Source organism: Pungitius pungitius, chromosome 16 (assembly GCF_949316345.1).
Source record: "Pungitius pungitius chromosome 16, fPunPun2.1, whole genome shotgun sequence".
Taxonomy (NCBI): domain Eukaryota; kingdom Metazoa; phylum Chordata; class Actinopteri; order Perciformes; family Gasterosteidae; genus Pungitius; species Pungitius pungitius.
The window spans coordinates 6758556-6784602 of NC_084915.1; the positions used below are offsets into that span (position 1 = coordinate 6758556).

Here is a 26047-nt window from a genome sequence, read left to right on the forward strand (position 1 = left end):
TGCTCTGATTAGTAGCAGCATGCTTTTGTCAAAATGACTTGTGTAGAGGGGAATAGAATACAGCGTATTAACGTTAGGGTCTGCAAAGCCTCCTATTATTACTATTTCATGACATTATTTCATGAATATGATTTTATAGCCAAAATAAAACGTTGACAGACTCCATTATAGTTCAGGCAGCTCCATGCACTGCAGTTACACAATACACCACTGCTCCAGATACCAGGGGCAAGTAGGCTGACGTGTGGCGTGACCCAAAAACAGCACTGCAACACTGCCCTCCACTTGATCAGTGGACCTGAAAACAACATTTCCACAAAGAGCGGCGGTGTGCATGCAGAGAGGGCTGTGCGCTTTGATTATGAAAATGTGTACACACGTTTATATACATATGCTTGTCTCCATGCACTGGGGAATAAGAAGACGAGAGCTACTGGAGGGCTATCAGCACAGTCAGCAGGAGGGAGCGATGGGAGGATAGAGGGAGAGGAGGGGGGCAGCTCTGTAGACACCCAGCAGCACCCAACTTGCTGGGTCTGGAGGTCTTGAACAGTGGGTGGGACCAAAACAAGAGGCAGCAGACACTGAGCGGGGGTCTCTCTGGCACAATGATATACCCTCCCCCCCCGCTAACCCCTCAAAACCATGAAAGTAGCAGAGGTCTTTTGCTTTTTAACAACAGCTAGAAGGCGACACGGTTCATAAATGCAACTATGCCTCCAGTAAAGTAGGGGGCAGTGTGCAACCTCGAATGCAAAGAGCGATGTGCAGGCTCCACCTTGGCAGATGCGAGGAGAGCTGCAAGGTGGACTGGAGGGAACACTGCATGAGCTGCTCCAACACAGCCGCTAATTAGCAAGGGAATACGTTAGCCGAAGGGTGGAATTCTAGTCCCTACTACGGCGGACTATCATGGCCACTGTGAGGGAAATAACAATTGTTTTAAGATAAAATAAAACAATAGAAGTTTTAAACATGAGCAATAGTATATTTTTTCTTAATCCTGAAATATGTATGTTCGATTAAAGTCCAAGGGTTAAACCATTTACATATATCCTTGACATGAATAGGTCAATTATAAAATCTTATATTTCAAATCTGCACCTGGACATGTGTTTTGTATATTCATTTAAATCCATTTACATGAAGAAAGATTCTCCAGAAGGGAGGAAATATTTGATGCTTATATTTTCCAGTGAACAAATACCCAAGCCCTTGCACATGCACACATATTGTACTCCTCTGCCCACTTTTATGTTTGTGCTCTTTTTCTCTGTCCTCCTGCCGGCCGCCAGCAGTGTCCAAAGGTAGAAGCCACCTACGATGCGGGGCAGCTCCAGTTTCATTTCTGGACCAGTGGCTCAACAGCCGACACATAATGAGCTTTAGCGGTGCCACTCTGTCTCTTGCAGCAGCTCATCTTCCCCACCACAGGAACCTAGGCGGTGGGTCTCCATAGCAGACGGTTTGCCGGCTTTCAGTGCGAGAGGATGTGTCTGGTGTCCCGGGGTGAGTTAAGACCTGGGCAAACGAGGTGAGCCTTCTCCTCCACTTTTCGGGAAAATAGCCAGCCTTTTCCCCCTTTCCCTCGGTCAGAGGGCGGTTGTTTTTTTTTTTCTTTTTTCGCAGAGACAGGTGCTCATGCGCCCGAGTAGGTGCACGTGTATGTGCACATGTGGCCGCGCTAGTGTGCATGAGAGTGTGCAGACGGAACAGTGCACACTGCAACAAAGTCAAAATAAAAGCATGAGCACAAAACAAAAATAAAGGAAACCACTGCTCCTGTAGATGCACCTCTCGACACGTTGGTGGAGGACTGCTACACCTGTTGAATCAAATCCACTATTGGAAATCACACACCACACATTGGCAGCATATGGTCTCTCCCTCGTGACGTTTGTGGAAAGCAGAGCTGATCTGAGAGCAGTCTAGCCTGACGACTGCACACACCGAAGTAGACAGAGCGTGACATACAGTGCTGTCCACTGACGTCAGAACAGCACACTCACTACTGTCACCCAGACTGGAGTCATGGCCCGGGGAGCTCCGCGTCTGCATGTGCAAGGGTGTGTGTGTGGGTGTGTGTGTGTGAGTGTGCAGTCAGCACTGCCGTGGAGACAGTGAGTCAGAGAGGCTGACGGGAAAGCAGAGATAAAGAGAGAGGGGGCCCCGGTAAAGTCCCACCACCTCCTGTGCCTGCCTCGAGGAGCCTTTGATCCTTGCCGTTTTATGGCCGCGTCCAGAAAGATGCGTCTCGCGAGGTCGTTGGAGTATACGAGGTCGCGGCCCTCCTCCTCTGGCCCTATTTTTAAGGCCTGCGATTCAGGCCTATTGGGCTAATGATAAGCCCGGGCAATTAAAGTCACTCTGTGAGTCAGTGTGGCATCAGGAGGGCCATCTGCTTCCAGCCCTAAAGCACTCACTCTGGCCTGTGGGACCACTTGCTGGGGTCACGGCTCACCCAGCTTGTAGAGAGATGGTCACAGGATCTGAGGAACAATCTGCTGTGTAACTCGAGCTCAACAGAGACCCGTTCCATCGACAGCACCGCTCTGTCTGCCGCCGCGTCTCATGACTGCAGTAAAACCCCAAATGCACTTATGAAGGACAATGTTGCATGCACCCAGGACACAGGTAAGCTCCTCATCAGCCTCAGGCCAGGGGGATTTTTTCCACCTGCTCCAGACCGGTAGCCAGGAAGCAGTGTACTTATTGCGCTGAAATGAGAAATATAAGACTTGTGAACACTTAGGAGAGCTTCAGATCCGCTGATAATGGCCGCACATGGTGTCCCAGACCACATCATCATCCACAAAGGAAGTAATGAACTGTAGCCAGCGAGGAGAGAGTTCCATTGCACAGAAAGTTTGGAACTGCCTCTTATCCACTTTTAATTAGTGGGATACTCGGGTCAAACGTTGGTGCAATGTCTCTGGATCCGCCAGGCGGCTGTGCCCTGGACCAAAGCCAGTTTGCACATCTGCATTTAGAGATGCCCCTGCTGAACTGAATGCAGCAAAGTGCTTAAAATCAGACTTTAGGCTGGGTGTAAATACATTTTATTTTACAGAAAAGTCTTTGAGGGCTTTTCTTTGAAAAGGAGCTGCCTAAGTTTGTTTTAACAGCATGTTAACATAAGATCGTTTTAGTATCAATTACATTGATTCTTAACATGTCAAGTGGACTGATCATTAGCGGGTTTAGCTGTTCTGCTCCTTTGTGTTTGCTTTCGGTTCAATTGTCCCTATTTCAGAACTACTGTATGTATTACAGCCACATGGGCTACCCCCAATAAGTGGGGGTTTAGTTACTTGAATCAGGACGGACATGTGGGCGGTCATCTCTTGATCCCTCATCTTCGGGGCCTGGGACAGGCCGCTGTGCAGCTTTTCATGCATCCAGAACCACGTGCCGGGGTTGAGTCCTGTTAACATCCACGCAGAAAAAGAAACCTACTCCAAACCAATTTCAGGCCTCTTAAAGGCCGTCTTCTGCCACTTAGACACAAGGCAGTGTGCTGTTTTGTCGAAGGCATGGTTGGTCTGTGGAGCCGCAGACATGCAGAGAAATGGACCGGGCTGCCGCGGCGCTACCCCACGCTTCATATCTGACGGGCCAACAGATCCGACACGGATGAAGCGCGTGACAAGAAAAAGATGTAGCGACGAGACGAGTAAAATTCGCTGATCCAACTCAGATCAACCCCACCAACCACTGGTTTTTAAAGGTTCTATGCATGTGTGTGTATATATATATGTGTATATATATATATATGTGTATATATATATATATACATATGAATCTGTTTGTGAAAAGGATAGTGTAAATTGTAGTCCGTAGTTCAGTTTTCAATGCCAGTTGCTACACTTACAGCTGTCCTCTCGCCTCCTTCATCATCCTTTCTCTCCATTCTTTTACTACTTAAGAGGCTGACTCACCCGTACTGCTGTTTGTCTGTCATGACATCTGGAGGAGCTGTATGACAGAGGGTAATGCCTCTCTCTCTCGCTCAGTCTGTGTCTCTCCCCTGATGGGACCCCACTGACATCTTCATCCCTGTTTTTTTCACAGTAGCATAATGACCTCCAACCAGCGGCCCCTAATGGAGCCATAATGGTCATTTATGCTGGGGGAGGCTCTGAGGGCACGGCGGCACAGGAAGACGGGAGAGGCCAGAGAAAAGCTCCTGGTTACGTTTCTCTGCCTCTTCCCTTCATACTCATTTTAGCCTTTGTAGAAATACAGCTTTCCTGCGTTTGTGTGTGTGTGTGTGTGGACGCTCAGCTGTGCATTTGTGTGCGTGCAATGAATGCAAGGGATACAAGACTGGTTATCAACATTAAATAGAATACAAATGTATCAGTCTCTCTCAGGTTAATTTCTATCTTATCCACATACAAAATGCACATATGCACACTACATTTTCTTTTTAATTACACTTTCACTCATGCATAAATGCCTCCTATTCATGCAAACATCAACATACACACATTGGAGGACACCACCACTGTTTAAACCCACCTTGTCAGCACCACCGGCAGACACTATACTGTACATACATTTTGGTGCATAAGCTTAACTTGCTCTCGAGTCATTTACATTTTAACACACACAATGAACACAGGGACATTTTACTTTTACACAGCCTTGTGGTGGTTAAAAAAGACGATGTTTAATGCATTGAAGGGCTGTGATTGAATAAGATGCTGCTTTAAATGAGGCTTTCGACGCCTTAATCACGCGAGGTCCTCCAAACGAGACACCTCATGCTCTAAATGCGGCACATCTTGGGATGTTCCCCTGGGGGCTGTGAGTTGAATAATACAATAGCACATTTATCAGCTCACTAATGCTAATTAGACGGTTGCATAGAAACGGAAATAATGTACAGTAATGTTCCCTGTGCCTTGTCAGCTCCAGCAATACTGCATTTTGGGTTAAACTAAGAAAAGAATAGCTTCCTATCTTAACCATTATGAACCTGTATATAAAAATAAAAAACGAAAAAGATTTGATTATCTAAAAGTAGGCATGATCTCTTCACGTAACCATAATGTATTTTTTATTAATTAAAACCGACATGCTGTGAATTTATGGTGTGTGTGTGTCAAATTAAGGCTTCTCTTAACAACAACTCTTGGCAACAATTTTGACTACTGGAAGTTTAAGAGGAATTCACCAGACGCAGTAGATCGGGTGTCAGCCAGCTCAAAATTAAGACAGACATTTCCAGCTCCTACGACCACAGCATGAGCCGAGGATCTCGATTTCAACTAAACTTTTTTTCTTCATTTCAAGCTATCTGAAAATCTGTGCTGTCCAAACGTTTTCAGCTGCAGCAGCGCGGGAACGGCACACTCTTTAATGTCTGATACGAATCAGATAGGATAGGAATCCTTTTGTACCTTATTTTGATTCAAAGATGCTTTCAATTATGGTTTGCTCTTTGTCGGCTGATAAACGTTAGCTCTGAAGTCTGATAATTCAAGTCGAGCTGTGTGTGGTGTATTCGCGGGCTTTGATTCTTGCCCTAGCTGCCATCCAGGATGAGCGGAGCGCTGTTCGACGTTGCTTATAGCGAATGTTACTCTCAAGTTTTATTTTGAGTGAATTCCGGATGTTTCTCAAAAGCACTATTTAATCCATGGTTAGAATGACATGGAAGCGAGGTTGAACAAGACGCACAATAATGCCACAACTGTATGTTCACAAGCAGTTGTGTGTGTGTATGTGTGAGAGAGTGTGATACGCCGACTGTGAAAGGGTTGGTCCACAAAACTGTAAACAAAGACAAAGGCTGATATCTTTAAACAAATAACAAATAGGCAAATTAGGGCCAAATTGATCTGCGTGGCTAGATCCCAGACGACTTACAGCAAGTGAGAGAATAAGTATCTGCCCGACCCCTTTTCAGAAGCCTGTTAACACAGGATGGGTTTAGCGTGTTGCTAACTGTGTTCCCCTTTTCGGCAAGTTAACCTCAAATATGCAAATATGTCAATCAGCTTGATTAACTCTACGGTGGGAAACGGGGTTCATCAGAGTTTTCCTGCATCTTTTGAAGAAGCACGTCGCAAGTGCATGCAGAGGATTCTTTGGTTAAATCAAAGTCGACGCTCAATTCATAAGTGAGCCTACTTGGGGGAATGGAAATGAATATGGAGATTCGGCTGCAACTCGAGAGCGAAAGTGTCAGAAATATTAGTATTATTTCCTTTCCAAATCACACGCCGACAGCAAGTCCAGGGGTCTTCATCTTAAATGTGGGAATATTTACATCTGCACAGAAAACTGAATCGTGACAGCACTCACATATCACATGTCACATTTGCATGCGTACATTTCAGTCCCTTCTGTTTTCATTTGACACTCGCAGTACTACTGCTTGCCATCAATGTCTTGAATGTGCAGCAGCACAATCTGAGAAAGCGTCCTGCAGTTATTTCCACCGCGACAGGATCTGACAGTCAGTGGCTGCCACAAGTCAACGTGCATCATTGCGTTGCCATTCTCTCTCTCAGAAGAAACTGGCCCTACTGAGGGAAAGGTCTAACGTAGAGAATTATAGTAAGGAGTTGTATCCGATATGGCAAAGCGCTAATGATTTGTTACACCACCATAGCATTTTGGGGTTATGGAAAACATTTCTGCCTTCCTGATGGTTACTACATACGCAGGATGCAGCATCATCTTTGAAATTCATTTCCAACTTTAGTTGCCAGAAGGTAAACAGTGTGTGATTACAGCGCTGCATATAAAATACGCCTCAGAACTGAACAGAAATTAGAGAAGAGATCTTCACCCGACACTTGTTTCCTCATTGTGTGACTGTATTGGTATGAATTCATTCCCACATACGTCTGCAATGTGTGAACAGATTTAATCGATGCACTTGTGTTTTGCCTTATAAGTGCAAAAATGTGTAGATTATTGATGTTAGGGAACTTATTCTCTATTTTTATCAAAATGCTGCCTGTATTTCTGTTCTCCAATTTGTTCTGTATTCAGTTAAGTTGTATTTTTCTACTGAAAACACAATAAAACGCCCTTTGTGCATATTTGTGCTTTTGTGAAATCTGCATTGTTAACATCTGCATTCTTCTTCTCCTCTTTTATTGGCACAACAACTGCGACCGCATTGCTTCTCTCCGTTGTCAGCAGTCATGTTATGTATCTACCCGGCCACCGCCATTGTTGTGGCATGAATGAGAGTGCTTATACACGCCACACCATGACATGAATGTAAATGTTTACTAAATGTAAATCCGGTAACTGTGACAGAGAAACGTTTGTTGACAGCGTTCAGTCTGGTTTGCAGCTACCTGCTTGTTATCCGCCGAAAAAACGGACTTTGCAGTAATTACTAGTTTAAATACAGATAAATACCACAGTCTGAGTTTGCCCTTTGAGGAAACTCTGATATGCGCTTGCTTGCATGGATGAGTTTTTGACAGATGGAGGATTATCTGATTTACATGAGTAATATGTCAAGGTCTCTCAGTGCATTAAATAGTAATGACGTCAATGATGGAATCATATTACAAGCAACTCACGGCACACAAATAAAGACACATGCAACCATACTGCATATGATCAATATCAAAAGGCTCTCTGTGATCAATGTTGGAATTAATTGGGAGTGTCACAGGGAGCAAAGTGCTACGTTGTCTGATACTGTTTAACAACCGTTGAGCTGGTGTCAGAAGTGAGTAGAACTGGCTTCACTGACTGATGTTTATTTATTTTTCTTTTTAAAACTATGGCTGCGTACATTTTGCTTTTATGTTGTAACTTGAACACTGTTTTAGCTGCAGAGATGTCAGTATTGGTTTGTCTTTCACTGTGTATATCATATTGAGTTTTCTTCCTTAATTCAGTGTTTCATCAGTGATCAATGTTTTATCACAGTTTTATCTTGACAATTGGAAAATTGCCTAACCACTTATTTTCCTGTTAACAGTGGACCCCTGAGGTTTCCCTGGTGTAAAAAAGCCTAGAAATGCTGCCCACAATTTACGCTTCTGGGATCCAGCCTGCCTGGCCTCAGCTCTATTTATTTGTGGGAGTGTTTCAGTGTCGGTTCTGTTCAGTGAGAATAAGCCTTTGATCTTAAATTGAGGATGCTTTTCACATCTTAGTCAGGAAGGACACCAGTCAATATTTGGCCGGAGGTTATTTAATTTGGAAAAGGATTCATACATTAAAAAATTCCAATTACCCTGTCATGAGTTGAGCGAGCCCAAAGGAGGCCGTTTTAATCATACAGCTTTATCAAACTCTTTAAATTGAGTTTAACATGGACAGGATCATACATTCTGCCTCAGGGAAGGTGATATCCCTTAATTTGTCCTAAACAGCAAACATTTTAAAAATCTATGTTTATCTAGAATTACTTCTCCGGAATAACCATTGATCGCTCCTTTCCCTTTCAATCTCTTCTTTCTCTTTTTGTGGAGTCCAAGATAATGAACTTTTTTGAAGAAGATTTCACAGAACAGGAGGGATTGATAAAGACATACTCTGGATGTCACCTTAAATGCTACACGTCCTAACAACCGACAATGTTTAGGCCATGTGATTCACATCGATAGCAATCAGTTATTGAAAGAATGGGTCACTATACCTGCAAAATATTCAGTCTTTTGAAAAAAGAAACTCCAGCATTTCTATGCTACTCACATTCGCACACATTAATGAGAAGGTGCTATTCCATTTCTTCTGTCAAATAATGCTGTGGTCAGGTAGACATCTAGCAGATGTCTGATCTGAAGGTGGTCACAGCTGGAGCTCCTGTCTTACCATTCCTGAATCAATTTCACAAAGATATTACAGAGATCTGAGCTGCTGTCAGATATTTCCCATTCCGTCTTATCAGTGGAGGGAATGGTGTCTGGCACGGCAAACAAAGTACGTGTAAAGTCCTTAAATAAGGCATGAAATTGCCGTGATGCGGGAAGCGCCACAGAGCCGAAGGGCCAGTCGCAGCCGACAGGTACAGCTGCTCACCTCCAGACGGCACGCCTCCCAGTCGCACTCCCATTAGAGAGCCCGCCGCTCTGAGTCAACACTTTTAATGCAGAAAATAACTTCATCCGTTTTCCATTATGATAACCACATTAAAGAAAATATCTGCCCGCCACAAAGCGCTGCTCATTTCTCTGCTTCTCCACAGATGAATTTGCATACATTGAAGCCACAGGAGACTAAGAACTTCCCCCATTTTAAACGTTTGGTCATGGTAGTGTTCACGATGGGGATAAAAAAAAGAGTAAGCAATTCACTTCACTATACGTCAGCTTCCAAAGCCTAGACGAGGAAACCGAGACACGTAACAAATGTATAACCCTGCAGATTATTTCGATTATTCTGACTTGAATATTGATGAGCGTGTGTGTGTGTGTGTTCATTCGAGTCGGTGTACTGGAGAGTGAAAGACAGAAAGCAGCTGCAACATTGATATCTCAAGAAAGCCGTCCACTCACCGGGGAACTGGTAGCTGTAGCTGGGTGCGAATCCAGTGTATCCGCGGCCGTACGTTGCCACAATATTGGGGTAGCCTTTGAAAGAGAGGGAGGAGATTAAAAAGAGATGAGACGAGTTTGTGATACCAACACACACAGACAAACACTGGGATATAGCTATTTGTTCTCTTTGAGGGGGGAGCTGATCCGAAATAAAGGCCAGCTTTAAAACTCCTGGGAGTTCCTGAACATTCAACTAAAGCAAATTCTAATTTAAATCTTACACTGAAATAATGCACAAATTAAATATGAGCCTGAAATAGTTAGAATTAAGTGTTACATGTTGGAACGATGCTCTTCATTTACAAAGTATTGTGTGTACGGCGTGCTTGCAAAAGAATCAAACTGCAACATGCGAACAGTGTTTTATGTTGAGCCCACTAACGGGTCTTCATGGGTCATACTATTGATGGTAGACTGTTAACTTAATTGTGCTTGCTGTATGTGCAGTTTGACAACAAAGCCTTGCTCTCAATCAATGGTCAACTATCACAATTACATTAAGCCATAATCTTAATCGTGTTGCTCTTTTTGTTTTTCCTACAGCACATATTTTTCCCCCCATGGATCAATATCCTGTTTAATTATATTAGATTTTAGCACACTGCAACAGAAGCCTCAAATCAGGTAACGCTTTATTTATGTATTCTATTTTAGTTGACTCACTGATCCTCATCATTCATCGGGGTTAAATCTTGGTCAGTGTCGGGTGTCATGACCTAGTGCCAAATTTGGTGCTGGTTCCGAAAAAGGATCAAACCGTTGACCTAATTCATACTACATACTTCTATTTAACTGCAACATCTCAGGCATTTTTTGGTGTTGTTTGGTTTTATTTGTGGAAACCAGGTTGAATTTATTGTCTATTATAAGTATTTCAAGCACTAAATGTGTTCAACCACTAGACAGATGATCACAGTTTCGCACCACTGTTGGAATAAATGTGAGAGAGGAAGGGGAGGGAGGAGGGGGGGGGGGTCTAAGCTGTCCTAAATAAGATGCATGGTTTTGAGTTTAGAGGAATACCCTGAAAAACATTAGTATTTCTAATAATAATATTATACAGTATATTTAGCATAGTAGTTTAGTATATATAATAGTTATATAATATAGTGTATAGTGTGTCGATGGTACATTCAGCCTCTTTCTCATCGTTTTTTGACAAAGTCCTTCTCTGGTCCTAAAGGCTGACCATGGCTCTGACCGCCGAATGCAAACATATTAAAAGAATTGGAATATTTTTAGGAATTAACTTTGTAGATTCTGCCTTTTCTTGAGGTGCAGTTGTTGCACATATTCATATCAACATTTTAGAGCGTGATTATAAAGTATACCGTTCAAGCAAACATTTCTGTTGAACCCAGCACGTCAAATTCAGCCATAACCAATTATTTACAAAACTGGATTTGCAGATAACGACAAAATTGCCGTCGGTAAGCCAAAGTCAAAGTCTGTGTGTGGGCACAGGCTTGTTCAGGAGGCGGTGCTGTCCCTGGATCGATGCAGAGGAACAACGAGGCCAGAAGCGGAACCGGTGTCATTCAAAACATTTTAGAGTAGCAGATGTATTGTTCATCTGCTGTCATGATTCTTATTACAACCACAGACCCCGCCAGTTAATTAGCTGGGCAGTTTTCAGACAGAAGCAGCTGGGGGCGACATATTGAGAAACGGGATGTTAGGGAGCAGGCAGCTAGGACGCGGGATAGCAAAGAAATTTGAGAAGAGTGGGCGGGTGAGCCTGTGTGAGAGTGGGGAAGAATTTGAGCACCATCAAAGGTAATATAAACATAATTAACCCTCTAATTATGGTATATGTCTCCGTCTTTATCTGTTTTCCTCGAGCTATTATCACCTTCAACCATAAGTCGGAACTAAATTGCCTAATAAGAGGAAGTCCTTGAGGCCCAGAATGAGTCACTGGAGCCAACCTTGATAACTCTCTCTTCCCTGGGTGTAAATTACACCGCAGAAACAGACCTCCCAAATCTCCTTCAGGTTTTTGTGTCCTCAGCTCTTGTTAGATACAGTATATATTAGCATGATACTAATTGGCTATAGTCACATTTGAATTTTAGCTTTGGCTCCTATACACGCCACAGCCTAATAGAGCTTGCGGTAGATATGAAGGTGTCAAAGCATATTTTGCCTAGATGCATTTTTTGGAATCTGTGAGAGTGTGTGTGTGTGTGTGAGTATGCAGGCGATGTGCATGTGTGTCCGTGTGTGTGTGACCATGTGTGTAGATGCTGTGTTCTGTATGCCTCAGAGGCTGTGCCAGCTGGAATCAGAAAGGTTGACCTTGGTCATAAATATCTAATCAGTGTTTGCTGTCCATGAAAAAGTTCAATTTATTCCTGACCCAATGGGAAAATGCCTCTCCCAGACCCTCTCCCCTCTCAAAGAGAAAAAGAAATGCGACTCAGAAAGGCGATGAGAGGAGCCTTAACCTGGTACGGATGAAGCAGGACGGAGGTAACACCAGAAAAAAAAATAAAAAAAAATAAATGAAAAAGAATATCCTCCATCAGCTGCTGATGAGAAGTCATCACCAGGAAGTTACAGACGGATAGCTTTCACACAACACTGCATTGTTTGTTTGGTCGGAAAAGAACTGTGATACGATACAATGAAAAGCCATCACCGAGTGCAAAATATTGGATATTATGTGTTTTATTCTGTCTTACTGTCAAAACAGAATAAATGCCAAACAGAAATTGCTGGCTTAGATGCCGCAGCTCCTCATACTGCCTTATTTCAACAGTTTCTGAAATGGCAAAACCACTTCCCCCCCGTCTGATGTAGCGCATTACAAAGGGTTTCACATTACTAACTGAGAAACCTGCAGCGAGATGAGAGCACTGAGTGTATAAGGAGTGGGCTGCAGAGGGGAATATGAACGGGTCGGCAAAGTGGATTAAGATACAAGCTAAATTTAAGGTACTATCTGGTCAAATCCAGAGGATGTGCACACAAAAGAACAAGGAGGAAACAAAAAGAGGGAAGGACAGCATGTTTCACTAAATGAAGCCTGCCATTGTGTCTGCCCTGGCGGCAGCCTCTTAGTGCTCTTATTTGCCTTATTAATATGCATGCTAATGTACCTACTTTATGGCTCAACAGTTCTGATTCACATTAAAATCAATTATCCATCTGGTACACCCATACCTCGCTAAAGCTCAAATGTGTATTAATTTCAGCAAACATACATCGGGTGCAACACAATAAACATAAATGCCTCGATTAGAGGCAGTAAACAAAGGAGCTAGGGATGGCTTTAATGAGATTTGGCACGAAAGGAGCTTACACTTTCTTAAATAATGAGCCTAGGGTCCCTTTTTCTAAATGCAAATTATATAAAGGAATGTTTCGCTGTCCTGTTCCAATTTCATTTAGATAAGAGTGTCTCCAAACAAGTTGGCTGTTAATATTCTCACATGAACACATCACTGCCTTTCTAGCTGCCGTCTCCCAATGGAGCGCGAGGGAGGGGGGGGCGGGGGGTGGGGGGGCACTGTCCTCTTCACATACACATTAGTCTGTAACAACTTCCCAAAAGTTTACTGTGCTTGTTAAATACTTCTCACAGATGAGATGGATGTGTACGACTTTGAAGGAGCTGACACCCGGTGACCCTGGCGATTTGACTGTATGGATAGGTAAATGCAAACAAATAAGGTGAACTGATTGATGGTGGCGGAGATTATTTTGCGCACCTTAAAAAAATGAGCCGCAAACTCAATATTTGATCATTCAAATTCAAGATCATTTCATCGTTTTCTAAAAAGTAAATGCAAAGCAAACTGCACCCAAATATGACTCGCTATTGACCTTCAAAGCCGCTTCGAGCATTACGTTTCCTTGTACGGATCAAAATTCATGACTGTGGTTCTGCATGCACCTGCTACGATAGATGGGAGGAGGGGGGGGGGGGGTTGGGGGGGGGTGGATGGGGGGGGGTTGGAGGGGGCACTTGCACGGCAAAACGAGTCTCTTACAATCAGCTGCATGTCTCGTTTGCCTCTGAAGGGGAAAAAAAAATAAATCTTTCATTCGAGGGCAAATCCATTTGGTTGGGTCACACATACAAATTATATGCATAGGAAATGTGAACAGACAGATGGGGGATCGAAAGACAGACAGATCGGCAGACAGGTAGTCGACAGTGGGCGGTTGGGGAGGGAGGGAGGCTGGTGGTTGGGTGGGGAGAGTACAAGAGTGTTAAGTAAAAAGGGCCACCGGCATGGGCTGGGTGGTAATGATGAGGGGTGGGCCAGCAGCTGAGGTCCCTGTAGATGAGATCTCTCCCTGACATGTGTGTCCCCTTCATTACCCATTAAGGGGGGCACAGTGATGAATCCTTAATATGACATTACACCAATTTTCCTCTTCATTTAGCCTGCTAATGTGCTGGTCTGCTCCTATATGCCCGGGGGCCGCTTGTACCAGACTCCACCAGAAATAGACCGCGGTGGCCACCGGTGGCACACCTTCAAGCGGCTATCTAGGAGAGAGTTTGCACAGGTTGAATTCTTTTTTTTTTTTTACATTCAGCAATTGATGACCGAATGTCACGTACGTCTGACATTGCCTCCCCAAACCCTTGGTTATTTCCAAATATAAAAAATAGCAATTATTATTTAGAGGTTAAATATTCTCCTCTCCTTTCAAACAAATATGTGAAACAAAAGGCGTACAGGGACCACTTGTGCGTCATTGTGCGAGTGGATGTTTGTAGGGGTGTATGACTCACTCAGCATGCCCATTCCCAGCATGAAGGCATCCATGGTGTAGGGCAGACCCCTGGCTCGCCCTCGTGTCCCTGGTGGGAACATCACCTCCTTGGGCTGGGCCTTCTTACATTCTACCTATGTACACAGACACACACACACACACACACACACATGCACACGTGCGTCCACACGCACACACACACACAAACAACACATAAACAAACCAAAACACACAGAGACAAAGCATTAGATGGTGTAGATACACAACCAGACAGATCTGACAGGCTGTCTCGGCTCTTTAAGGCAGTTTTCTATTTGACTTGCACGGCACTAGATGTTTTCCATAGAGAAAAACAAGACCGAGTCAATCCGAGCACCTCGCATTTCGGAGGGAACGTCTCGAAGGAAAACTTACAATCAGGCTCCTCCTGCATTAAAGCAAAGGTTATTGCTCCAGTGAGCATGGGCCCGATGCCTCAGGGAAATACAAGCTTAATACTTTTCAAGTGTCTTCGAGACATCAAGGTAGGAGAAGCTTTGTTCTGAAATGCCGACACCACAATCCCACTGTCGGGCAGTGCGTCAAGTTCATCGCAAGAGGCTGTTCGTGGTTTAGTCCAGACACAGAATTATTTCAGCAAAAATAGTCATTCATTACACAATCACTACATTTTATCTGCTCAAGTTACAAAGGGCAGTGTGCTTAACATCTGAAGCTGGTCAAATAAAGAAAGACAAAGAGGTTTTTTGTGTGTGTGTGTGTGTGTGTGTGTGTGTTTGTCTGTGCTCTGTGCACGAGTCTCGTCTGAGGTCTCTTGTGCCCTCGCAGTCCAATCCCACCTGCGGCACCCATCTCTCTCCTGCATTTCTGTCTCCCACTCCGGTTCTCACACACGCGGGTGTGTTCATTTCCCATCTTGGAAGACTGACATCTCCTCCTCCTACATAACACATATCAAGTGAGGGATGTGACAGGGGCAGATGAGGAGAAGGAGGAAAATGAGAGTCCTAGTCACCACGTTATCCATCCTATCTTGATGAATCATAGAGAAGCGCGGCCTCGTGCCTGTTGGTAGTTCTTCGGGAGGCCCGGGTCTGTTCACCATGCTGCACAATCTATCTGCTCCACTGCCTGCTTGGCATCAGCCTGTCCATCTGTTTGTCTGTTTGCCTCCTGGCTCTCGGCGGCTTCTCCCTACTGCCTCCACTTAAGCGGGGCTTCCTCGGCTGCAGCGATTCACATGTCACCCTGGCCTGCTGCGCAAGACAGGCAACGGCGCCGGGCGCTGTGTGCAGCCCGACCCAGGCGGAGCCCCGCGTCCATACAAATGGGCATCCAAACTCGAAGGCAGGCCAGCGGCGCACATGACTATTCACGCGCAAAACCCCATTGTGCGCACAACGTGCCGTCTCTTAAGAGTTGCCAGGCGGAAACGAAACTTCACATCTGTACGAAGTTTCTGAGCTAAATAGTGTGTGATAACAAGCTCTGAGGTAGAACCGTGAAGAGGAAAACACTAACGCAAAAGGTCTCCATCGCGCTGCGTCGCAGAGCTGTGGTTTGTTGCTGTTAGCGGCCCTCTTATTGGAAGCAGACCAACTAGAGTTCACAGTTTGTAGCTGTCACAGCGGCTCTCCTTTGCTCGCCTGGAAAAGTCTGACACTGTGCTGAAGTGAGCACGGGCGCCCTCGTGGTCACAGAGAGGCCCCACGGCGCGGATGTAGGAAAGCGTGCGCGACAAACGGGCCAGTTGGAAATCTTGGTGCACCGCTGAGTATTTCACACACGACTGGGTGGCGAACACAGTCCAGTTCAGAGGCCGCCGCGTACGCCCCTCCCTCCCATGCAGGCCCGGCCACATCCAGCTAGTTGGACTCCAGCAGCCTGCTGCGAGTGAGACGGACATAGGTGTGAGCCTTGTCTACTTTCTCTCAGATGTGGATCTTTGATATATTTAAAGCAGCCAGGAGCGAGGACGTGGGGCGGTGAGAGTGTGCGGGTGTTCACCTGCTTCAAACACACAGGAGTGTGTGAGACAGGAAGGCAGGAGCTTTTCAGGAGTGTACCAAGGCGAAGAGGGGAGGGCGAGGCGATCGACTACCAAGCGCTGCAAGGACTCAGCAGTCGCGAACGCACGGGTCACATTTTTACCACGTGGCAAACGTTCACAGGCCGAACCGTGAGCAAACATTACATTTGCAAGTTAGCATTGAAACTGCAAGTGAATTGTGGCTTGTGTGACTCGTCTTGGACTCCGGATGTTATAATGGCAGCACTGTATTGTTGCAAAAGTTGGTGAATGGAGGTGTTTGAGGATCATTTTGCTTTGGAGAGAAAAAGCAAAACCCTTCAAGCTGCTTTTTCTTTCACTGGCTTGGAAGTTGCATCGTTTTGTGCATCCAAGAAGCCGCACACACACACACACACACACACACACAGAACGCAAGGCAGCTGCCACTCAGTGTTGACAAGGTATGGTTACCTCAACCTACAAGCCCTCGACATAAATCAAGATCTTTTCTCCTCTGACATAGTGCTGTTGATGGCTTATCCTCAAGATTTGTGTCACACTGTAAGCCAAGATGAAGTCAAAGAGGGGAGAAAGCCAGACTGTATATAAAAAGTTCAGATGGATATTTTCAGTGAGGCACTTTAAATACTGGGAACTCTGTAAACAGCTGTCACTGAGGCTCCAACACGCAGCGGTTTAAGAAAGAGGTGCCTTGGATCTCGGCCAAGAAACCCGCAGCCCAGTTTTCAGTAATCCAAAAACTAACAACGGGAAATGACCCCGAAACGATGCGTGCAACACGGAGACACCTGGTGACATGCTGCATAGTAGCCTGTGGAGAACAGCCGATGATGCTCGTACTAATCCCGTTTAATTTTTGTTTTCAAACTGGAATGGAGCCCACATGAGAGTTTAGTTGTAAGGCTTCAGGCCGTATCATTTTTATTAATTTGTTCTTGCATTACACAGTATTGCCTAAAAACCAGTGAATGGGGAAAAGGTAATGCTGAAGCCTATTTGCAATGTTTGTCTTCAGGCAAACTTTTGAACTCAGAGTGAGACAAACATAGCAATATGACAGACAAGTAATACAAATATTTCAGTTTAACTGCCTGAGCATTTCATTTGGTTCTGCAGTCGTCTTGTTCTGGTTGCGAAATCGGGACTTTGTTATTCTTTCTCTATCTGCCAATAAGCAAGCGTGATATTGAAATCATAAGGTGCGCATACTGTAGGCACACAAAGACACTGGTCTACTTGATGAGCGTAGCGTGTCACACAGCCCCATTGATGTAGAATAAAACAAACAGCTGCTTTTGTTTTAATGTGCAGAGCCAGCGATACTGAGCAGAGAGACACTCAACCTTTGCAATACATCTCCTATATATATATATATATATTAACCTTGTCGGTGTAACGGGAAGGTGTGGGCAGGATGGACTGGCGATGTCTGTCCTTCAGGGAGGGCTGGTGCGTGTGTGTGTGAGCGCACAGAGGGGGAGGTGTACGGCTACTATTAGCTTTACTAGTGAATGGATTCCATCAGTAGACTGGCCGTCTGAAGAAAGCAAAGCGGGTGATTCATTTACTCCAAGGCCCACTCCCAGATGAACAGTCAAAACACATAGGCTGCATTGTTAGGAAATGTCACGGCTCTGAATGCACAATATCAGAGACGGTGGGGTGGGACTATTCACTTAAAGAAAAGCCTTCTCAAAACGGTTGATTTTAAAAAGGACAGGACAAATGATAGCAATACGCTACATGTAATGTAAAGTAATAATGAATTTATTTATGAAAATGCTAATTTGCTGTCATTAAAGTTCACAACAAAGTGCAAATATATTACTATGGAGCTGAGAGAAGGTGAAGAAAATAAGAAGGGATGGGATTGACCCTTGGGTCATGTTTTGTGGATCAACATTAACAGACTAATTAGGTCTCCAACAATTGGTTGGTAGCCGCCATCATTCGATTTTTTTCTTATACTATAACAGACCTTCACAAGCAGACAGAGAACACGATGCGGCCTGCAATGACTACTACCCCCCCCCCCCCATCGGTTCGCCCCTGCAAGGTTGTAAACTTAAGGGAAAGACTGTCTTGTGTTGTTTGATTACTCGTCAAATGGCGCCTTTACAAAGGTATTACATGCCGCAGCTAATCAATGGTAAGTTGATTTTAATGGCAGGAGTCCTCTGAATTACTTCTAACTTTAAGACTTAATACCTACTTTGAAGCTAAAAAACTGGAAATTATTCTCAGGTCATACTGATCTGAGAATAATTAGTCTGGCAGCTTCTTGAAGCATGAGCGTGTTTTGGGAACATCGCTGAACAATCGTTCTCCATTAAAGGTCCAAAAACAAATATTTAAAGCCTCTAAGGGGTCAACATCAGATATTCAGAGTCACTTTAAGCTCTTGGTGAACCAGTCAAAACAAGAGCTGTAATATTATGTATTTCATGAAGAGGGCATTTCCTGCAAACCTTCCTTTTTGAAACACTTGTATTAATGGTTCATAAAATAATGGGGGTGTATAATAATGGTGAGATGTTTTGGATAAAGCAAAATGAGGCCTTTAGTGGCGAGCTATCACAGTCATTTTGGCAAATGATATCTCTGCATGGTTATGTAAAAGCTAAGGGATACGAGGTCACTGTAAGGACCAGGTGCTCCCTGTGGTGCAAAAAACTGTTCCACCGACATCTTTTTATATAGCAAGAGGATATTGTCCCCCAACACACATTCAAAAGTAATGCCATGATCATCCGATCGATGCCAAATGGCTTCCATCACCTCCTCATCAGCAGATATGAACATCGTGTATCTTTTATGGGATGTCCTGGAGTGTAGAGTGAGAAGTGGATTTTCCACCTCCTTCATCCCTCAAAGCTTTCCTTCTTCAATGAAGGGTAAATATCCAATTACTTACAGTCCAGAACCTGGGCGACAGCACTCCATGAGGGACTCAAATGCCTCCGAAGGGTGGTCCTTCTTCCTTATTACGCACTTGATGTTCAAACACCGTTTAAGAAAAATAGATTTTCAAAGCCATTTTGCAAACCCAGAGAGTTCTCAGTTCCTCTCCGCAGAAATCTCTTTTAAAACAGTGATAGCTAGTTTATGCTACTGCCATAACCCAGTGTGTCCGCGGGGGATTCGTACCACGCGGACGCCACACAGACACTCGCTTCATGGCTTCTAGCTTTGGGGCAATACACTTTAATGTTAATGTAATAGTCAAAGAACTTGTGTAGCTGGCCCTCACAAACTCAAGCCATTAGGTTTGTTCAGCTGATCACCTAGCATTAACCCTTATTGCAGCTTCATAGCATACAGAAAATAATTGGGCGATGCTTCTAGAAAAATGTACAGTATAGACAAATTGGGTCTTTTAGGGCATTATATTTCATCAATTACACATCCTTTTCTGTGCCAATGTTTCTTTTTATACATAGAGGTCATTCTGTATTGGGGAGTAAAATTATGAAACGTTCAAAAGAAAACAATCCTTCATCCTGCTCCCCAAATGAGAAAAAAAGCCGTACATGGTGTCGCTGTAAGAGAAATGCGGCAATAATAATTATGTGATGCTATATTTCTTGCCCAATTCTGCTTACATCCATACAATGAGCAGAGTACATCTGTGTGTATATATCAAAGGCTGATGTATGAACCCCAGTATTATCCTCAGCGACTGGGAGAGTCAGAGCTTATTCTGCTCTTGAGCGCAGTAATTGGTTGGTCTCTTTGGGAGGACAGGGGAAATTGACGACTAACAGAAAATTCCTCCCTCCTGTTGTGATCATTCGCCGGGGTTGAATATTAAAAATGACACATTAAAGAACATTACCTTGAAGCACTTGACTAAAACCAATGTGAGTCCGTTTTAATGGCACACTGCTCGCTCATCAGAGCCAATACTTTATAGGTATTATTATGAATTAGCTGCGCCTGCATAACGACAGGGCGAAGAGGGATAGAAGGACTTCTGTCATTGGAAATGAAATTCACAGCCTTTCCTTAGCTGTACTGAGGGGCTGTCTTACTACAGTATCATAAAGATATTAATACGTGTGGCATCCAGAGGCTGTGATAGACTGTTAGCCATCTTATGCTTATTGATTTTTACTCCAGAATATTTACTGGTTTCAATACAAGGGTACAGAAATCACTGTTGTGGCTAAAGAATGATACAATCATGTAAAGGGGACCATAATCCATACGTTCATTCCATCCAGCATGGTGGCCTTAAACCCCTAGGGGCCAATATGGGATGTGCGATATTGGGGGACATAAATAAAATGGACATGACGGTTGCAGAGGGGGGAGCAATGCAGAAGCCAGTGCAGCTGGTGGGGCCGGTTCGGAGCTTCTTTCTAAGCAGCACCTTTTTTTTTAATGTATACAGCGGGTGAAATAAGTATTTAACACGTCACAATTTTTCTCAGTAAATATATTTCCAAAGGAGCTATTGATATGAGACAGCTCTTTGCTTTTACCCACCGTCTTTTGTGACACATCGGCAATGAGACCTTTTTGTAGGCCATCAGTTGGGACTGAACCAGCTGATATAAATTTGCACTGATGAGGGTCTGGATTGCTTTTTAATTACTGATAGTTTTCAGCTGTTGTCTTGGCTTTCCATACATTTTTGCACCTCCCTTTCTTCATGTGTTCAAATTGTCATTTCACATTATTACACATAACTTTATTTCTGAACTTTGTATGTATCTATTACTTGGGTTGTTACCAACATCTGGTGAAAATCTCATGTCAATGTTGGAAATTTATTTACTGAGAAAAATGGTAACTTGTTCAATACTTATTTCACCCGCTGTATATAGGGCCAATTTCACGGTGACGAACAGGAAACGCTCCTGAGAGTGAGGCCTCGGTGGCGCATGAACACAGGGGGCTTGACCGAGTGACTAAAAGGTCCAGGCCCTCGCTTCTGAGAGGGCACTGACCCACCACACTGCTGGATCCGTTGAGAGACGGGGCAAGGGGAAGGTGGGGGTGCCCTGTACATCCAGCACCCTCCCAAGTGGGGCAGAATTTCTGTCCGCATCAATTATTCAACAGCCATTTTAGATAACACTGGCAGGAAGGATGGATGAGGTCTATTTCTGTATGGTACTTCATAAGGATGAAGACAGGAGACATTTTTTATTCCGTGCGCCGGAACACTGGATAACCGGTACTCTCCTCTTTGCAACGAAGGTAAAAACCTGATGAGTCTTTGAAAAATGCTTTTAACACACTTCACCCTCTTTGCTGACGTTCTGAGATGTCAGCAGTTGTGGAACAAGGACACACATATTTCCTGCATCCTATGGGGAACCTGAATGTACAGTACAAGTGTTGCCGGGAGGGTCTTCTTACCAAAGACAACAAAAGCCATGTGAAATGGTCTCTATGTACCCTCGCACTACTCCTGGATGAGTCACATGGTCTCCACAAGCGTCACTTTGGTTTACTAGTACCTGCACGCATGCTACAGGAGGACGCTGCTCGTGCAATCCACCAGCAGTCACTGATTTTCTGTTCTCTGGCACAGAACTTGAAGTACAAATCACGATGGACAACAGCGAATCACCTCGCAGCTTCAAGCATAAGAGATTTGGAGCTTGCAACTAAAAAAGAGGCCACATCAGTTTACTGAATATTGATGGCGACTGTGAAACGGTTAATGGTGGTTAGTACTGTTGCCTCAGAGCAAAATGGTGCGGAGTTCGGAAACCCCCCCGATTGGCCTTTTTGTGTGGAGTTTTCCGTGTTTGCGCAGGTTCTCTCCGGGTACTTTGGCTTCCTCCTACAGTTGGCATGCTCTGGGGGTTTAGGTTAATTGGTGACTCTAAATTGCCCGTAGGTGTGCAAATGTAAGAGTGAATGGTTGTTTGTCTCCGTGTCAGCCCCGCCGCCATTGACTGGCGTCAAAGTCCAGGGGGGGTAGCCCGTCGCTCACTCGATGTTAGCTGGAATGGCCTACAGCCGCCCCAGATATAGAACATTATATGCTACATTAACAATGTTTATGACATACAAAAGTCCCACCTGCACATATTCTGGACATTTTGGACGCTACTTGATAAGATGGCATTCTGTGCGTTTTGTGAATATAAAGAGAATGTTTTAAGAGGCTTATTCATCATACTATTTATCACACTCTTATCTAATCTACCATCCCTTGCAAGGCCAGCAAAAATATTAACAGTGTCTGATCTCGTTTATTTAACCATTTTGTTGATAACCGAGCAAAACATGTTGTGGAGCCGTGTTTCTATGTCTATGGAATTGTAGTATTTCATAAACATTCCTGATTAAAATACCATATTTAATCAATGCAGCATATTTAATGAATGCTGTGCCATGAAATTAGCCAATAGCCAACCTTTGAAAGAGAAAAAAAAAGACTTTTTCTAAATTAATAATGATTGTCAAATGAATGAACATTAACTCAACCAACTATTTGTTAGGCAAATTTGCATTCCTAATTAAGCCAAGTGTTTACAATCCAATCTAATTAGATCTGTCTAATTAGAACTTTTTACAAATAGGCTGTGGGTAGGACTTAAATGAGGATTATTTTTTCTGCACAGTTTAAGTTGGAGTGGGACTTAGAAAAGGACAACGTTGATGTGGTTAGATATCAGATTTATTGATAGCAAAAGTTGGATTATCATTTACTGTAAAGACTTAAAAAATAAATTATTTGGCAGTATTTGTCTGTTTCGCTTTGTTTGCATAAATGGACGTTGTGGTGTGCGTCACGTTGATGCCTGATACCGGTGTGTTCAGTCCTACATGGCAAAGGATCGCAGACATTTGATCGTGACAGAATGTCCTCGGCACGCTTACAGCTATTTCTGTCACACCCTCGGCTCGCCGTGGTCGCAGTCTGCAGCACAGACTGTGATTCGCCGCAGAGACACCCAGGGATGTATACTGGAGGTCATATGTCACCTGGGCCGGGCCCCCGGTGAACACGGTTCTACTACGCTGGTCCTGTCAGTCAAAGAGCCAGTCAGTTTTAGGAGAAAAGGCCTGGGAGGAGGGAGGGGATGGGGGGAGGGCAGCCAAGACAAGTATTCCCTGCAGTCAATCACTATCCACAGAACCGCTCAAATGATGCAGGCTCTCTCCAGAGGCCTGCAGCGTGGAACTGGGTGAAGTGGGACCTAATGTCACACTCGCTACGCTGAATTTGGTCCCTGTCAATTATCATAAGGGACATGATGGCTTAGGAGGCTGATGCTGAACTCTGTTGGGTGCTCAGAGACGCCCATATTACTGGTGTAAATTAAACAGGCATCACTGGGACTCCTTGGAATGTGTTAATCCCTGCCTAATGAACTCTGCCTCTGCCAGTACCTTCCCTGTTGCTTCCCTGGACATCTCCACCTGTGTGTGTGTGTGTGTGTGTGTGTGTGTGTGTGTGTGTCTGTGTGTTTATGGCAGTGTGTGCTTGGTGGTGTGGATTCAGGAAAGAGAGGGACAGGCTCCACTCTCCCGTCCCTCAGCCTGACAGGCAGAACTCACCCACACAATTTCACGGTTTGTGGGCAGTGCACACCATTGCTTTTCCATCCCTGAGACCTACACAGTGTGTGTGTGTGTGTGTGTGTGTGTGTGTGTGTGTGTGTTAGCTTGTGCATATAAACAAAAACACACAGACACACAAACACAAACTAACAGACACACTTCCTCCGCCGCCATTAATACCAGAAAAAAAGGAATCAAATATTAATCCTTCAACACACACCTGGAATTGAAAAAATAAATGAGTGGACTTACCATTTTGTTATTGATTTCATGAAAATGAATTTCACAGACTTTCTCTACGATGTCTTCACTCTCAAAAGTTATGAAGCCAAACCCTACGCGGAGAGAGAGAGAGAAACAGAGAAGGGGGGGAGGGAGGGGGGGCACAAAGAGGGAAAGACTCGGGTTAGTGGAGTTAAGTTACAAAACTTCTGGAACTCAAAAAGAAAAATGCATCGCAAGAAGAAATAGCATCACAAACCAGAAACTATATATGCGGCGGCGACATCTGTGGAGATTGGCTTGGGCACGGAAGAGAACAAGTGAACACGACAGACATTGTCCTCTTTAAATCAGGAATATGATGAAATCTGCCACATTATTAAGCGCACTCGAGGACCTCTTGTACAAAGAGAAGATGGAAACACAGCACAAAGCTCTTTTAATGAGATTCAGGGAGCTAGGGCCCAGTATCTGAATTTCATTAAATGCATTTTGTGTTCTTTTTATTGAAATCTTACTGTATAACAAACCCTCGTTTTTTATGTTAATGCAGGCCTTAGAAAGAATGCGTCATTGACATTGGGATTTTAACGCCATATTTATAGGATAAAAGCTTAACCCCTCTTTTGACACAAAGACGGAGAGGCATGATGGTCTCAGAGTTTTGAACACAAGTGGATTGTGATGCTCTCCTCTGTGTTGTGATGGCGACGCACAAAGCAATCTAGCTTCTCTATAGCCCGGGTTGAAAGGGAAACTGATATTCTATTACTTTTGCAAAAGAAGGAAACGGCACAAAAGAGAAACAGTTAGTGAATAAAGCAGCAAGTGCGACTGAAAGGAGATGAGTTTCTTTTCAAAATGGGAAACACCCCAAGACGAAATAAAACAACCTCAGGTTGGGCTTAAACCGCCATCACCGCTGAAAGCATCCCACCCGACTGACGCGCACCCCACGGCTCCATCTGTAATATTCACCTACTGAAGGTGAGAAGGAACCGGTACACGAAAGACTGCGTTTCAAAAATCAATTGTTGACCGAGCGGAGCATGGTGATATTTGCCTTTTCTGAAAAGTCAAGAAGAATCCGTGTGTTCTTTGTGTCCACAGGACAAATTACAAGGTCGAAGACTCACAGGGAAGCTTGTCAGAGCCATTATGAAGGCGGATTTCTTTCTCGTTCAATCCATTAACTGTTTTGATAAAGTCATTTGGATAATATTTAAAACGCAGTGAAACATTGCCATCACAGTTCCCAAAGTCAAAGGCTCCGCCTTTAAATGTTTCCCTTTTTTGACCAAAATCTGATTATGTGCATTGATGTAAAACAGAAAGAGAACAATTATGAGGCACGCAGAAGTAAAAGCCAAATCACCATTTGAAAAATTCATACACCTTATTACACCAATATCACAATATTAAAACTACATAGATCACATCAACGTTACCTTATCTCTAACGGATAGCCTGCCACACTACTGTATGCATGCTGTATTAAGCCTCTAGATGTCCAAACCCAAGCAGAATGCGTCAACCTGTAAGGTGTGCACTATGACACTTTACTGTCTGAACCCATCAGATCAGCCCAAAAACCACGGCTGTCTTTGTGAGCAGCTGCTGCTTCGTAGCCGGGTTATCGCCAAACACCGGCATCCAGAGTTTTGTCATAAAGTCTTTATCTCTCGCTGGCATTTGTCTTTCTCTGCTCCTCCTCCAGCTCCTCCTCCAAAAATAACAAAGAGCCTCCTGAAGCCCCGCTGCAGCTACTGACACGAGCTAGAACATATCAAAGCAGCCTTGTCAAAAGAAGGGCTGGAAACCTAATGTGTGAGCTGATTAAACATGGACAACATCGAATCTAATGAGATCTTATGAGACAGAATATCAATTTCCACCGAGACGTCTCAACACTGAGCTCCAGCTGGGGGGGGGGGGGGGGGAGGGCTGGCTGGCTCCACCTTCACGCCAGCACTAGGAGCACTTTTGACAACCAACAAATCAACCGCCAGGA

General features: G+C 44.2%; 1 protein-coding gene across 11 annotated transcripts in view; it reads right to left on the reverse strand.

The window, feature by feature from the left end:
- Positions 1-26047, reverse strand: part of msi2b (musashi RNA-binding protein 2b) — a 207239-nt gene that overhangs the window by 33562 nt on the left and 147630 nt on the right. For all 11 annotated transcript variants that reach the window (XM_037467036.2, XM_037467034.2, XM_037467037.2 and 8 more), the window contains exons 8-10: positions 24067-24149; positions 14275-14389; positions 9483-9557 (exon numbers count right to left, since the gene is read on the reverse strand). In XM_037467036.2, coding sequence (XP_037322933.1) covers positions 9483-9557; positions 14275-14389; positions 24067-24149 — 273 coding nt within the window. The remainder of the gene's footprint in view (positions 1-9482; positions 9558-14274; positions 14390-24066; positions 24150-26047) is intronic.